Source organism: Aphelocoma coerulescens, chromosome 7 (genome assembly GCF_041296385.1).
Source record: "Aphelocoma coerulescens isolate FSJ_1873_10779 chromosome 7, UR_Acoe_1.0, whole genome shotgun sequence".
Lineage (NCBI taxonomy): Eukaryota > Metazoa > Chordata > Aves > Passeriformes > Corvidae > Aphelocoma > Aphelocoma coerulescens.
The window spans coordinates 5467448-5484001 of NC_091021.1; the positions used below are offsets into that span (position 1 = coordinate 5467448).

A 16554-nucleotide genomic window follows, 5' to 3' on the forward strand; every position below is an offset into this window, starting at 1 on the left:
CTCTCTGCTGCATTAATTTTACCGGGACTAGTTTTCTATTGAGAAGAGAAGAAGAAACCAACACTAGCTAAGAAGGATCAGTTCTGTCGTGAACCACTTACGCAAGGAGTAAAAAATGTATCTGAAAGAAAATTAACCTTCTAGCAGTTCTTCAAAATCATCCACAAAAAACTCCTTCAAAGGTGGGCGCTTTGGTCTTTTCAAGGTATTTAGCAGCTGCTGGATTTTAGAGGACACTCTGCTATTCACTGGGACACCTGCCAAATGGAAGAGATTTATTATTTATCATATATTAACCAAAATACACTAAAACACACAACTTCCAGGTGGAAAAGTCATTCAGGACGAGCACCTTGTTTGGAAGAAAACAGCTTTAATCAGCAAGAGTTTCCACCATGGATTTATTTGCTTTCAAACAATGCTGTTCCTTGGCTACCTGGCTGACACAGACACCTTCTCACACTTTATTTTAGCTTTTCAAACCACTGATCCCTTAATGAGATTTCAACTGAAACATGAAGAATGTCCCTTTTCTCCAAGAGTTTAGGTATTTACTACACTTTAACATTAATTCCACTCTGAAAGCATCAGAATGCTTGGAAAAAATGAGTCAATCTTTCAATATTTTACAGGGCTTGTAAAAACAATCACTACACAAAACACGATGAATGCTGATTTTCATTTGTGTATGTTAAATTAAGTGTAAATACATGTTTTTATATTTATCAAAATTTAAAGCTATAAGGCAATATAAAATTAAGATGCATATAAAGATGTATATACAAGGGGACACAGATGGAAAGGTAGGAGGTCTATAACGCAATCACCATCTGCAGTTTCCAGAATGCTGCTGCTGTAGCCTCTGGGCACTCCTCGCACAGATGCGACCTGCGGGCGCTCATGGTGCAGGTATTCCACCAGGCCAGTGGTCACATCAGGTGGGGCAGAGTGGTTCTCTGCAGAAATGCAAGACAGATACAGGAGCTCATCAGGCACCTTAAGAATCAACATAATCAAAAATGCTTCTTACATGAAGGCATTTCACAAATCCTCACACACAGGGGCTTGAGAACCTCCTTACAACCTGGAGGCAACAAGCCTGCTTTACTTGGAGCTGTGAACCCATTTCCTGGCTGCAGAGCAATGCCTAGGGAATGTCACAGAATCACAGAATGGTTTGGGTTGGAAGGGACCTCACAGCTCACCTTGTTCCCATCTCTTGCCATGGACAAGGACACCTTCCATCAGACCAGATTGCTCCAAGCCCTGTCCAACCTGGCATTGAACACTTCAGGGATGGGGCAGCCACAGCTTCCCTGGGCAACCTGTGCCAGGGCCTCACCACTCGCATAGGGAAGAATTTCTTCCTAAGCTGAGTCTCTCTTCTTTTTTAATTTAAAACTGTTCCCCCTTGTCCTATCACTTACTACCCCAGTAAAAAGTTGCTATCATCATTCCAAGACTGTAACCTGGGTTATAGAATGGTTTTGAATGGAATGGGTTAGGAAATGGCAGTATTTTTGAGAAGTGTTTGAACAACAAACAAGAATAGAAGGCCTGAAATATTCAGAATCCTGATGAGTAAAAATAGGAATGCAGCAGGAAGAGCTGGAGAAAACCCTGCTGCCCAGGGCTGAAGGAGCTGCCTCTGTAGACACAGCCCTCAGAGGACCTCAGCATGTCACAAATCCTGCCAGAGAAACTACAGGCGGAGGGAGACCTAGGCAGTGCTGTGAAATACATATATTATCCCCCACTCTGAGGCAGCGATCAGCCCCAAAATAGCAAGTGCTTATAGAACTGGTCCCATATTTCCAGAGCTGACACACAAGCCACCAGTCCAACTCTTAAGTGGTTTTAGAGGGATCACCAGGAGAAAAATTTAACTCCATTCCCATCCTTTCCAATGGATGGCACTGCAGTGCCAGTGTTTGCATTGCAGAGACTAAACTCCTTTCATGTGGGTGAGGTATATGAAAGAGAAAAGTGTTACTTCGTCTCTCAGAAAAATGCCCTGGAATCAGTAACCACAAAGATGACAGCTGCATAAAGCTGACCTTTTAACCATTGCACAGGACCTACAAGAGAGCCCATGTATACACCTGCCTCATGTATATGCTCTCACTCTGTTCTATGTATTTTTGAAGTTGCTTTTAGGTTGATTTTTTTTTTCCCCCTTGGATTTCCCAAAGTCCCAAACCATGGACTTCCTGCAGCACACAACTTGGCCACAGAGACAGGTGTATCTGGTTCCCACCTGACAAACCCTGCAGGGACTAGCAATGTCTCACTATGTATAGAGAAGGAATAGGTTCAATTTTCAGGATTTATGCTCAGATAAAAACCACATTAGCTTAATTAATCATTTTGGCATTTTATTAATAAATGCCCATGAGACCACATCCTATTAGTTTGTATCATCCAGAAATACCATGGCACAGCAGGGTAAGAGAAGTGGTGAGGAGTTAAAAAAAAAAGTGTGAGCAGACTTGTGACTTCAGGAAGAAAAGTTAATTGGATTCAGACTGAAGGACCTTTCCATTTGTGATGACAAGACAGAGATAAATGCAAGAGAGCAGCGTCGAAAGAAAGACCATATGGGATATGACAGAGAATTAAAAGCCATGATGATTTGTATATTTCTAGCTGCTCTAAGAGCTAAGGTGGGAAATACTCCACAGTTGATATGGTGACCTTGAAAATAACCAAGACACACCACCAGCCTTATTAATTAAAAAAAAAAAAATTACACAAAAGAAAAAAAAGCCCCCCAAGGGTTGTGAAGGGTTGTCCTTGCTGCTATTAAGTGAAAGACAAACATCTTTAAAAAAATGCATGCTCCTATGTGACTCCATTAAATACTGTAACCTTGCACTTCCAACACTGCAGCTTACTGCCTGGGAACTTAGTTTGAGCTCACCATTAAAAATGCAGGCTGGAGAAGATAAGCTGCAAGGGAACAAGCTGCTAAATTTAAATTCTCCAACATCTCAAAACCGTGAATAGCTATTCAGTACACAACCAAAACACAAAATATTTCATTAGGGCATAGCAATTAAGATATGTAAGATGCCTTTCAGATTGCTGATATCAGCACACTATCTGAAAAAATAAATAAACTCTTCTTCTATGCCCTAGGACAAATCAAAGCCCCTTTTAGAAAGTATGCAAGTATTTATCAAGAATCATAAAAGTTTGCCCTGCAAGAACTGAGTAAGTTTTCATACTCTTGTGAGCTAGGAAAAGTACACACAGACAGGAAAAATGTCCCAACTGAACTGATACTGGCCATGCATGAACGTTACCAAGCTAGGAATGAAAACTGACAGAACATGGAAAGCATTGCAGAAATGAGGAAGACCATTCTTATGTGAAAACGCACCTGTTGTTTTTTTTCAAAGGCACTGGAAATTTTATCTTTACAAATATTTTTAATAGATCAGCTCTTAACGATCCCTGAGCTTCCTTCTTGATAGATACTATAATTATTTATTTCCCATTAATGAAATTTTAAGCCTGCATTCAGCTCAACATTCAGCTGCTTAAATGCTGGACTCTGAACTCTTAATAAGGCCTCGATTTTGCACTGTTGATTAAATAGTCCTGATGGACAAGTCTATCTGGCCTGGGGCATGGGTCATAACAAGATGCTGTGCTGCATTTTGTGTATCTTGCAAGTTTTTACAGCTATATTAAGAATTTCATCAATCCCAATTAAGCTTAAAAGGTTAGCCATAACTGACTTTGCAATTTAAAGGAGTTAAACGTAATTTCTATTAAACCGTAATATGAAATCCAGAATGGCTTAAAGTGAAGTGGTGATGGATTTCCCCTTTCTTACATCCACCAAGGCCAAAAATAATTGCGGATTTCTCATTATTAATAAGCTTGGAAATGGGAATATGAAAAAATAGGTTTCTTTAAAGGTTTTGTACAAACGGCAAAAAAACTTCTCTAATGATTAGTACCTCTGTTTTCATAACTTTCCCAAATATTCTGTGTGTTTTTCAGTCTTTTGGGTGCTTACCAACTGAATCACGTCTGAAATACACAACCTGACATTTGTTTAGGGTAAATATATGTAGATTGGAAAGCATGCACCAAAACCAGGATTCCTTTGAAATTCTGCTTTGGAATCTACTAAAACTGAACCTTAGTTTCTCGGTAAAGCAAGCATTTTACCAAGGAGAATGCACATTCAGATCTCATGAACAACTGGCTTGGGTTAAATACATATACATTATACCTACCTCATCTGTGAATTGCACATTTTAAGGCTATTCACAGGTATCTCCTGCTGAAGACCTTTGCGTTTAGCCCTGCTTTGGGATTTGTAATCTGATTTTATTCCAACCACACCGGCAGGTTTACTGACCTATCTGGGTGTGTGCCATGAGATCTGCAAGCACAGTGGCAGCAGTGGTGGCAGGAGCAGTATTGGAAGCAGCAGCAGGTTTCCCTCCAGGATGAGATGAGGTGGAAGATGCAGAGGATGAGGTGGAGGAGCCCTGAATGACCCGGTTAAGCCAGGGCTCTACGTTGGAATGGCTCTGGAACGGAGTGGAGCTGATCCGCCCTTGCCGCCGCAACGAGCCCTCATCTTCTGATGCTGACGATGTGTCTGTGGTTAAAATAATGATGAAAGGCCTGTAATGTGGGAATGGGAATGACCCAGCACCAGGAACATGGCACTTGGTCCTGTTCCGTGCGCTCCGCGCAGCATTCTCACGTGCTACACATGAGGGGTGTGTATTAAAGGAATGATATTCACACACACAAATATCCCTCTTGCTGCCATTTTTTGGGTTAACGCAACAACTTCTACATATTAGGGCCAGAACACACCTGGAGCAAAGTTTCAGTTACCTCCAACATTTGGAATGACATAAGAGTCAAAACAGGCTTCTACCTCCAGTGGAGGCTCAGCGAGCATCCCATCCCGTCCCTATTCCACTGAAAAAGTATTTCTGCTCTGAACAGTTAAATTTTATCTCATCACACCTGAAAAAAACCCATTAATTTGTTTGTTATTTCCTTTTTTACTCTTTTTGAGGGGAAGGGAATTCTTCACTTTCCAATTCTTCCGACAAATTGTTTTGAGAACTACGTCCTAAAAAACCCACGGTGTTCTGAAGTTCAATGAAAGAGTAATTACAAAGCATGTATTTTAACCACATAAACTGATATTAATGAGTAATACACAGAAATGCTTAGTAAAGCATCTTTTCATTCTACATGTATATTTGTTGCTGTTAAAAGTCTGACAAAGGGCTCCTAATTTAATTCCCATCCAGTTATTTACAACTTTCCAGAAGTTTCCCTTCGGCACGCAACCTTCCCTTATTTATTATCCATCCAACAACAAATAAAAAGGTCATTCTAAATATCAAGAAAATACATCCCTTCTGATTTTGGCTGAAAAACAGAACGTCTTATTGCAGAAAAAAATCTTGCCCTTGTAAAGAAATTGCTGAATTTTAATGACTTTATCTTTTACATGTTTTATATAAGACAGGGTGTCTGTTACTATACTCAAAGAGTCCCAGATGTGGAAATCTGGGGTGGGTTACATCAGGAATTCTGCAACCTTAATTTTGGCTATTTTCTTAATCCTCTGAACACATAATTGTTCAGCTAGATACAATTCTATATCAGTTTCTTGAAGCAACATAAAAAGTAAAACCTACTCCTCATCTTGGGCAACGCATTTCAGTTACCAGCTCTTTAATTTTCTCATTTTCAAAAGTATGTGCATTTCCAATAGCTTCAAAATAGTTTCTCTTAGCAGTCTGAAATCACAAAACCCAAAAACCATTTAATAAGAATCCCATTTAACTTGATGGCATTTTCAGAATTAAAATTGTTGATATCTCATTATTTGACCTCCCTCATCAAACACAACAATTTTGAATGAAAATACCCAAACAAAAGATCTCTGAGAAGATCCAGCTGTGGTGCATCCCCATTCCCGGGTCCACGTCTCATGTGATATTTCTGGTCTGCTGCCACATTTGGAGTTTTTGGCAGCTGACTCCATTTGCTCCTGGAGAGAAGCCAAACCTGTCCTGTATTGCTTGCAACTTTTCCTTTCTTTTAGGCAGAAAGCAAAAAATAAGTAATTCCAGGAATATGGAACAAGATAGGATTACGAACAGCCAGGGATGGAAAAAAAACCACCAAACCACCATGTTTACAATTTATAATCACTTCAGAGGAAGAAATAAAACTACAGAAAAAGCAGGTTTCTCACAGAATACACACTCTGATAATAATCTCATTACCCAGATCCAAGACAAATGAAATCTATTATTTCTAAACTTTCAGCTGTCTTACATGAGTGGAGGTGAAAAAATCCAAACCCTTTAAATGTACAATATTAACTGTGAACAAAAGTGAAGGATCCATGGTAAAAGCATTCTAATATCAAAACATAAATACACCAAGAAGCAGCAAGGTCACCCCAGTAGCAGCAGTGGCAGGGGTTAACCCATAGATCCTGGTGTGTGGTGACAGAATAGTGACAGAATACTGTGTGCTTGGCTTCCAGCTCTTCCTGGCTAGGAGCTGACCCAAGACAGTCACAAAAGCCACCCCCCTTTGAGTCAGACTTGCATGAAGGCTACAGCTCCAGTTCTGATCACAGGAAATCCGTGTGGGAAGGATCAGAGACTCAATAGGACAAAACCAAAAGTATGTTAAAATTTTTGGAAGGATGACTGATAAAAGCAGTTCCTTTACAGCCAGCCAGGAGCTGGATTTCAATCTAACATTGAGCTGAGAACCATGGATTCACAGAATGGTTTGAGTTGGAAGAGAACCTAAAGCTCATCTCGTTCCATCCCCTGCCATAGGCAAGGACACCTTCCATTAGACCAGGTTGCTCCAAGCCCTGTCCAACCTGGCCTTGGACACTTCCAGCGATGGGACAGCCACAGCTTCTCTGGGTCAGTGCCTCACGACCCTCAGTGTAAAGAATGTGAATCTGATGCTTCCTTCCTGGTACCTGTTGGTAGCCGTTTGTAACAAAATTTCAATTATTAATACCAAAGCATGTTTTAATTCCTTTAACTCCTGCCAATACAAGGACTTAAGGCAGTGGGTGAATGGCTCAGGACTAGATGCTCGGCACTACTCAGGTTCTTTGCAACTCTGGATCCTTCTCGCTGAGCTAACTTTGCAAATAAAGGCAGGCCCATAAAAAGACAATTATTTTTATGATTTGATATAGCTGAAGAAAGTACCTAGAATATTTTTGAATGTCCTAGTTCCCCATGATACAGAACTCATCCAGTGGCCCATTCTCTTATAGACATAAGGGGATCTCATAACACTTTTTCTTAGAGAGCTTGACAGACTCTAGAGGCACTTAACTCTTCACAGAATATCCTGAGTTGAATGAGGAATACCGAGTCCAACTCCAGGCCCTGCACAGGAGCACTTCAAGAATGATACCATGTGCCTGGAGTGTTGTCCAAACTCCAGCAGGCTTGGGGCCATGACTATGTCCCTGTGGTGGTCACACCACCAGCTTTCAGCTCCTATTATTTAAGGTGCTACTGCACCCTGCTCAATCCCAGTGTGAGCACACTTGGCTTCTCTGCTGACCACCTGCACAGGCGTGTTAGAAGATGACACTCCAGCAGCACAAACACACAAAAACATGCAGATCTCATGGCCTCATCTTGCTCTGTACACACATGTACAGCATGGAGTATAGGCTCAGGGGCATGGCCAGGCATGTGTTCCATTTACACACCACCAGCTGTTTTGATCCTATTATCCTGCTGTTTTCCCCACACTTACTCCTCTCTAAGTCTGCCCCTTTGCCTGTCTGCACTTCCCTTAACATCCCATAACAAGACTCATGCAGTTCCAAAACACTCTTGCCCTGCATCGTATACTGTGTCCCTCTGTGTGTTCCCCCCAGTCCAGAAGGTGCTCTAGTTCTGACTGGTCTTGACAGGCTTCACACCTAGGGCTCTCCAGGGACAGGCCTGGACAGGGTGACCCTTCTCTGAGTCCTGAACTTGCCTTCCTGTCCGCTGCTGTTCCTGGTGCTCCTCTGGGCTTGTGCAGATGGGTCTGGGACAGGTTGGTGGCTCCTGAGACAGGGCATTATTTGGACTGCCCCAACTGCCATGCCCCACACTCCTCTGCAGGTGTGCAAGGTAGCTTTTATTACATAACCTAACATTGTCTCCATAGCATCTCAGCTTCTTTTTAATAGTCGCTCATTAAAAAAAGATACTTTAATGAAAACACTTATCTTCTAGGCAAAAACATTAAGGGTCGAGAAAGACCATATAGAACACAGAAGATTTTTGTTTGTTAACTAATGAAATAACTGGAGAACCCACAAAAATAATATACTTAAGTGTGTGACTAGCAAACAAAAGTGGAATTCTCTTTAAATGGGAAGAACAGAAAGAAGAAATACATCTCAGAAAGCAGGAGAGCAGCATACCTGAACTCTTATTTTAGAGGAGGGGGTTAAGAACTAGAAATGATGAAGAAGGGCAGTAGAGGTCAGTGTGCTTCTGCTCCTGGGCCACATTACAAAAGACAAGAGCACATTCTCAAAATTAAACATCTTAGGAAATCCCTCTTCTCTATATACAAGACATTTGCCTCAAACCACTTTGCTTGCTAGCACAACATGTTCCAAGATTTTCTTAACCTCCAGAAAATTCATTGAGAGACAACAGAAGATTACTTTTTGCCCCTAAAAATTAAAGAAGACATTCTGCCATAACCAATCTGAACAATCATAGCATATGATTTTCTGACTGTTTTAATCTGCTCACCACTGAATAGTTGAAACCATTTGATGAGTGCTCTGCAATTAATGCAGCAACTTAATGCTCTGGTATTTTCTTCAACTTTTAAAAAAAGAATCTTCTGCAATGTGAAATGCGGTATTTTCAGCTCTGATATGCTTGCCTAGATTGTCTCCTCTGAGTGAGGTGAGATGCAAGAGAACATACTTAATGTATAAAGGGCACCTGCTCACTCTATGACTGCTTTCACGTGGACTTCCAGCAGCTACAGTATCTCTAGACGAGACATTAAAAACCATGAGAAAAAACATCAAAGCATAAATCCAGCCAAGACCTGATTATTGGGAAATACAGCCATGATACAGAACTTCAGTGCAACCTACTAACAACTTAGGACAGGGACACTTTCCACTATCCCAGGTTGCTCCAAACCCTGTCCAACCTGGCTTTGGACATTTGCTGGAATGGGATACCCACAGCTTCTCTGGACAGCTCTGTTAATTCTCTGTGTTCACTCAACATGTACCTGGAGGGGTGTATGTCTCTACTGAAGAGTGCACCAGGACAGAGCGTCTCTTCGACGGCATAGGCATTTTCCTCTCTTTATATTTTGCAAGTGCTGCTTGTACTGCTTCAGTGTGGACATCTATACAGGAAACAAACAAAAAGGTTAGAATTCAGTTAAACAGTAGGACTGAATCAACACTACTGCCTCCAGCTCCAATCCAGTGCAGAGGCAATGGTTTCCAAAGCTAAGGGAGGATATAAGCAGGGTCAAGTTGACACATTTTCCTCATGAAATCAGCCCAAAAAGGCTCTGTGAGTAGCATTTCGGAAACCCCCCTGAAATAAACCCTGAAGTTACAGAGTACCCAGTACGTTAGTTTTGAACTATGAGTTATTTTCATTTGGAGGAGAAATTTCAATGCAGATTCTGTAAATTCACAACAGCATTTGACTTCTCATCCTCAAAATCCAGGAAGGGAAAAGAAGTACAAGTACATGCATACTTGAAGGTGTCACAAAACAATGCAAGTAATAACAGAAAAAAGAAACTAATGGACTCAATGATCTTAGAGGTATTTTCCAACTCTAACAAAATTCTATGATTCTATATGAAGAATTAGGGAAAAGACACATACAGCTTTCACTTTCCTGAAACCAAAATTACCCTAAGAGGCTCATGGGCTACATTTTAACTTTTGTAATTTTTAAGCCAAAACTGATATTCAAGCAGAATTCAATGTTCAATCAAGACCTCACTGCAGATAAAATTTAACGTATTCCAGTAATTTTTCAGCAGCTTTTTCTTTTTGACATCTACATTTCAATGGTGTCAAAAGCTAAAACTTATGCAGGAAGAAAATTCATGAGAAGTGAACGGATGTTGAGGAGAAATGAGGCAGACCAAAAATATACTTTGACTTACCACCTGAGATTCACACTCAGGAAAAGCACAATACAACATGTATACACTTAAACATAGTTACAATGGGCTTGTTGCCATTTAGGAATGGTATTCTCCAATTTAGCCTTCCCTCTAAAAACACTTCAAGACAGGCACTGCTCGCTTGCTCCCCCCTCTCCCTCCTCTCTGTGGTAGAATAGACAGGAGAATTAATTAGAGGCACAGATCATGGGTCGACATAAAAGTGATTTACTGAAAACAGCAATGAGATATGAAAACGAACAGTAACAGCAAGACTAATGACAGAGGGTACAAGAAAAGAATTGCTATTGCTGAGTGTGGAAACCCCTGTCAACAGACAGAACCTGAACCAGGACAGAGCCCAAAAGTGAGTATATGATTATGCATTGGGCTGATCGCATTTCTTCTACATGGAAACTGCTGTACAAGATTTTCAGAATTTAACTATTCAATTTGAAAGAAAATACATATTCTTTAGATAAATATCCATCTATTCTTTTGTTAAAATGCAAATATGTAACAGGTGGACAGATCTGAAGGTATGAAACTATTTGTAGGTATGTAAGTGTGTAGGACAGATGTATACTTACACGACTTACATAATATACAATGTAATGTAACGACTCTACCCCTGTACCTACAGGGGTTTACCATGGTGATGACTACAGGTAAAATGCTGTATTTTACAGTACTTTAATTTAAAAAGTATCATTTCTTTACTAGCCCTGAACCCCCCTTTGGTCATGCTCAGCACAAGGCTCTTCCTAAAGAACTGTTCCCTTCAATCTGGCCAAATGGATTCTACAAAATCACAAGAATCCCTGAGCATATGGTCCCAGACACCAACCAGCTCTTCACAGCAATAACATCACTTTTCAGTCTGCAATTCCCCCCAGATAATCTGTTCAGAGCAGTACTTAAAATATGTATATATGCAAATATACTATCCAACCTGTGTGTTCCTACAAGACTCAGGAATATACTAAGTAGATGCTTATCTCAAAGAAGAACTTTTTGTGCAATTAACATGGGAGGTTCAAATATGATGTTGTTATGAGAGAAAAATATTAAGAAGGAAAAAGAAAAGAAAAAAAAAATCAGTAAAACCTCTATCCTTTAATACAAGATTTTTTTTTGTCCTGGGCCCCCTGTCAGATTTTTGCTGCTGTACTTCACACCAAGGACTTAATAATGGATGTTTTATAAATTAAAAATTCCCCTCTTCTTATGTCTGCCTGCCTCCCTCTCCATTCTCACATCTAGGCTTTTTGTCAAGTCTTGGTTTCTCCTCATCCTTAGTTTTAGCTGTAATTGTCCACCAATGAAGTTTATTCCCACAGATACCCAGAAGCAAACCTTTTATGTCCCCAAATTCCAGAAACTTTAAGCAGGATTCAGCATCAATTAAAGGTTGTTTTTGCAGCCTTAAAAGTAGGGGCAAAATGCCATTCTGCAGGACACATTTCCTTGGCAGAACTTCCAGTCAAAACCAAGCTGAAATGTTTCTAGAAAGAGACAGTAACTGCGAGATGCAGTCACTTCCACCACGCCTACATCTACATACAATTTAAAAGACATTTTTGTCACATCAACATCTCATAGGAAGCGGGGGAACATAAGTCATTTTTCTCCAGAAGCGGTCTGCCAAAGAGCAAAATAACACACAATATTTGTAGCCTGCATATAAATACATTAAGTCATTAAATAATGTGGCAGATAAAAATTGAAAGCATTCTTAGAGAGTTGTGCATTTTGGGAATGGAAAGGCCTAACTGGAGGCAGGGGAGTGCTGGGGCTTTCTAACAAAGCAGAGCAGGGCAGGTCATAACATCACACAGATTTGTGGAAGCAAGCATGAGAACTACTTTTTATTCCATTTCCAGAGGGCAAGATCACCACCACCTCCTCCTCTAGTCCTAACTCCCACCCCAAAACCTGGAACAGACTAGATTAAATGATAAATATGCAACCAGGAAACAGTCAGGATGAATTTTTATTCTGTTCCATGTTTTATTTTTACAACGCCAATTTAACTCATCATTCCTTCTATACTCATTAAGATTTATTTCTGGCTTGGAATCTTTCCTGTAATATCTTGTCCTTGGACAACAGCTGAATAGGAACATCCTCTCTCATGCAAATCAATGAAGTAATTGCTTTCACTTCCCTGGAACACTTTGTTCCTATTCCACTTTTGCTTTAAGAGCTTTTTTCTACATGATTAAACACATTTCAAAAAAAGAAGTAAAAGGAATGAAATTATTTTAAAGAAGCACAATGCTTAGGGTACAAAAATTAATAAATTAGTATAAATTAAATTTTAACTGGATATTGGAATTGCAAAAAGCAGCTCTCTACCACTGTCTGTTACTTAAATTCTTTAAAATTTATTGTGAAAGTGATTCACCATGTAAGAACTGTGGAGTTCAGTTTTCTTTAAGGAATTAAACAGTCATAATCCGACCAAATGTGTCACATTTTTGAGAAAAGGGAACACAAATGCTCAACAGTGATCACTTGAAGTGATCAAGTGAAGTGAAGAAACGCAAGCCCAGCGTTTCATTAACACAAAGAATACATGTATCAAAGTGAGGAAAAAAAAACATATGCTGCCATCCAAAAGCAGAAGAAAAAGTCTTGGAAAAGTATTTCTAAGCTGCACTTCATTAAGCTGCAAACAACCATCAACAATTAGTAACTGATTGTAAACATTTTCTCCTTCTGTTGTAGTAAACCACACAATCTTCTCTCCCATTCTTCGTACGTATTCTCATTTTCTTTCTTTCCACATGTCCTTAAAAAAGGATAAGGGAGAAAAACTAAAATAGTTTGTGGACTATAAACACCTAAACTCTTACAGCTCCTACACTGTCCAGCTATTAGAAGAGCATTTTTCATTCCCATTTGTAGCATCTGTGCATTTATCAGCCTCTGATTCTTGCCGCTGCCTTAGGCACAGAAGGAAGAATTTCTACAGTCAGTTGAAGAAAAAAATGACATTTATAAGCTGACCAGCTGTCCTTGCTGCTCATGGATTTCAAAATACCAAAAGGTAAAGCAATAAGCACTGTCTAGGTGGGATGGGGAGAGGACCCAGAAAAAAAGTAAAATCCATGGGTTGAGATACAATAACTGAAGTAAATTAAAATGTAATAATAATGATGGTGATGTTCAGAATAAAAGTAATAATAATAGAATTAGAACAGGAATAACAAAATATGAGCATTATTCTCATTGTAAATCTAAAACACAGTACTGCACCAGCTATTAAGAATAAAATTAACACTATTCCAGCTGAAGCCTGGACGACAGGCTTGTACTTATCAATAGTATTCACTGTTGGAATGTTTTTGATAATATTTAGTGTTTGAAGACAAGTGTCTGGGGATGATAAAAACACACCGTTCATTTAAATACACAATTCTGTGAAACTGTTAAAAAAAGTGCTTAAAGACAGTAAATGACAGATTAATTGCATAAAAAGACAAAATTGTTTCACTTCCTTGTTTATTTTAAATAATTTATGTTGACGGTTCTGAAGAACCTGTAATAGCTCCAGAAAGAGATCCTGTTCTAGGAAAAGTGGCATTCTCCCCTCATCAACTAGTCTTGAAAAAGACATAGGAGAACTGATGAGATTTGAAGAAAGGAAAATAAGAAATAAAGACTGGAAGGAAAGAAAAAAGAAGAAACAACACACCCTCTCCTTCCCACAACAGTCTAAAGAATAAATAAGGTGTGAGATCGAGGGAAGGAGGCTAAAGCTGGTTATCCCTCACAAGAGGCAACAGGGAAGCACACACGGAAGTTGAAGAAGTCAACAATATCTATCTCTTTGTTGAGATAAAGAAGCCAATCACTAATGAAGTAAATCTGAAGAATTTTTTTTTTAATTACAGAGGTCAAAAGGTAATAGATATTGGCTTCTGAAAGCCATATCTACATTTCCTTGCACAGACCTAAATAAGTTTAACCTAAACCAAGTCAAACTAAACCATCACTATTTGGTTTTGATACCATCTGAGCACATTAAGCCTTGTCATCTATCACTAATGGGAAAAGAAATCCAATAATGTGTGTTGTAACTAAGAACCTTCCAAATTTCCAAGTGAAGAACTTGTTCTAGGCAGGAATATTTAATGAAAAATTTGTTTGGGAAGCCGTGATAGGAAACGACAGCAGGACACGGCAGTCCCCACCAAGGACGACCTCCCAAGGATTTCCTGCTGTAGTTGTGCTCCTCTTGCAGATTTTTATTTCTGTTAGTTTAACAATGGCACATCTTACTTTAATTATTGTCTATAATATAATTTCCTATAACATATTTTTATAATTTAATAATTATTTTTTGTATTTTTAAATAAGTCATTTAGCTAATTTTGACAGTATGCAATATTCCCTGACATTCAGGAGTTTCTTCTCTGTGTAGCTGAATACAGGCATCTTTCCCAGGAGTCTGTTCATATCTTCAGAATATTTAAGAAGTCTCATTCATCACTCAGTTAACCCTAAGGAATGTATAGGGCACATCAGCTCCACCTCTGGAGTAAGGTTTTACATATCAGCAGGGCAAATAGGATGCAATAACTACTCTGCCCAAGCAGTGGCAAGACAAGGTGACCCAAGACCAGCCTTCTGTTAAGGATGTGCAGTGCATGTCATCACTTGCACTTGTCATCCCCAAACCCAAGATGCAGAATTACCCTGGACAACAAAAAGAAAAATATCCAGCTACAAGTCCAAAGGTATTTTAGGAGAGAAAAGCTTCCAAACACCTGTTTCTCCTCACTATTGTGACAAGGAATTTCATAGGGAAATAGGTGTATTTCAACCACGTGAAAAGTAACAATAGGAACAGGATGCAATGAGGATATTGGTATTTTCACACAATTTTCCAAAACAGGTTTGTCACTGTGCTGTCCATTTAAAATGTAGTAGAATATCCATTGTGACATTTCCCTTTTTTGTGCACTTGCTTTAAACCAGGAAATATTTGAAAGAAAGCTACAATAAATATATAACCTTCCTTTAACAAAATAACCCAAACAAGCAACCAAAACATCTCCCAAATTCACACACTGTTGTCTTCAACCTTTTTAAGTAACTCTTCTACAGACTGGGAACCCAATTTTGTTTTCTCAGCAAATATGAAAAAACTGTTGAGCATGGTAAAATTCACAAGAAACACATCAGAAGGCAGGTCTACAGTCTCTTTCTCTTCTAGCATTTCCTCCAGTCTGGATTCAAACAAAACCACTCATGCATCAAAACAAAAAGATACTTGAAAGACATTAATTATCTGTTCCCTTCTTCCAAAGCACTTCCAGCTTTCTATGTAGGTGCGGGTACCATTTTACAGGTATGCTTTTCCTCTTAGGACATGTGATGCCTCAGCTACATCTCTGTCCCTTACCGGATCGGAAGCGCTCGTCCCTCGAGTTGGTGGATCGGGATTTCTGCTGTTTTGATACTGCAGCAGTGGCTTGGGAAGAGCCTGACACTCTGTTCTCTGCTTGCAGGGATGGATCCACACCTGAAACACAGTTTCATTTTAGTACAAACTCAGCTTTGCAAATATAACATCTGCTCCCCATGTCTACATTGTTTCACCACCCTCAACACTTACTCACAAGTTCAACTGGTGCAAGACAGTAGCTTTAGAAACGGCTCATCTTCTACCTGTATTTTAATCCAATTTAATCTATGCCCATTTAACACAGCAATACTCAGAAGATTCACATTTTACAAAAATGCTGCAATTCTCTAATAAACCTTTGTAGATATTAAGGCAGAATTACTATCAGCTTCAGCTGTCTAAAAGCTCCTGGTGTAGTCTAAGTTGGCTGGGTGCTTCATATACTCCTGAAATGATGACAGACCTTCCCAGCCCCATAGAGGGTAACAAAAATAAGAGGAACTGAACCATTCTCTAGTTGTTTGCTCTGCACCTGATTAGAACAGCGCTCTAGATAACCTAGAGCAGTTGCTTATGTTTAGGCTGGCTAATGTTCAGGAAGATGAATCTCAATTTTACATTGTAGCACAACAGGAAGAAAAATTAAGGGGGTGGACAGTAGCCATTAAATATCTACTATCACTTCCCGATCCCCGAAACGAGGAGACTCCCTGCTGGCTCTTGATCCATCAAGGACTATATAAATTTGGACTAGGAACTTCCATTTGCAATTTTATTACACATCCAAACTTATACACATAATGTAAAAATTCTAATGCAGTTGGAAGGGTTTTTGCACAATCCTAATACAAAATTAGCTTAGTGCTGTATTTTAAAATAAACTTTCTTCAGCCACGTAAAACCTGCTGCATCAAGTTCACTATATTTACTCA

At 39.4% G+C, this 16554-nt stretch overlaps 1 protein-coding gene across 7 annotated transcripts in view; it reads right to left on the reverse strand.

Annotated features, from left to right (window-relative positions):
* Positions 1-16554, reverse strand: part of DIP2A (disco interacting protein 2 homolog A) — a 95485-nt gene that overhangs the window by 33027 nt on the left and 45904 nt on the right. For 5 of the 7 annotated variants that reach the window (XR_011152199.1, XM_069021872.1, XM_069021871.1 and 2 more), the window contains exons 3-7: positions 15620-15739; positions 9304-9423; positions 4376-4621; positions 828-956; positions 138-257 (exon numbers count right to left, since the gene is read on the reverse strand). Coding sequence is in view for 6 of the 7 variants with exons in the window: in XM_069021872.1 (XP_068877973.1) it covers positions 138-257; positions 828-956; positions 4376-4621; positions 9304-9423; positions 15620-15739 (735 nt within the window). In the remaining variant the exon portion in view is untranslated. The remainder of the gene's footprint in view (positions 1-137; positions 258-827; positions 957-4375; positions 4622-9303; positions 9424-15619; positions 15740-16554) is intronic. The other 2 variants (XM_069021873.1, XM_069021876.1) reach the window with 1 other exon arrangement.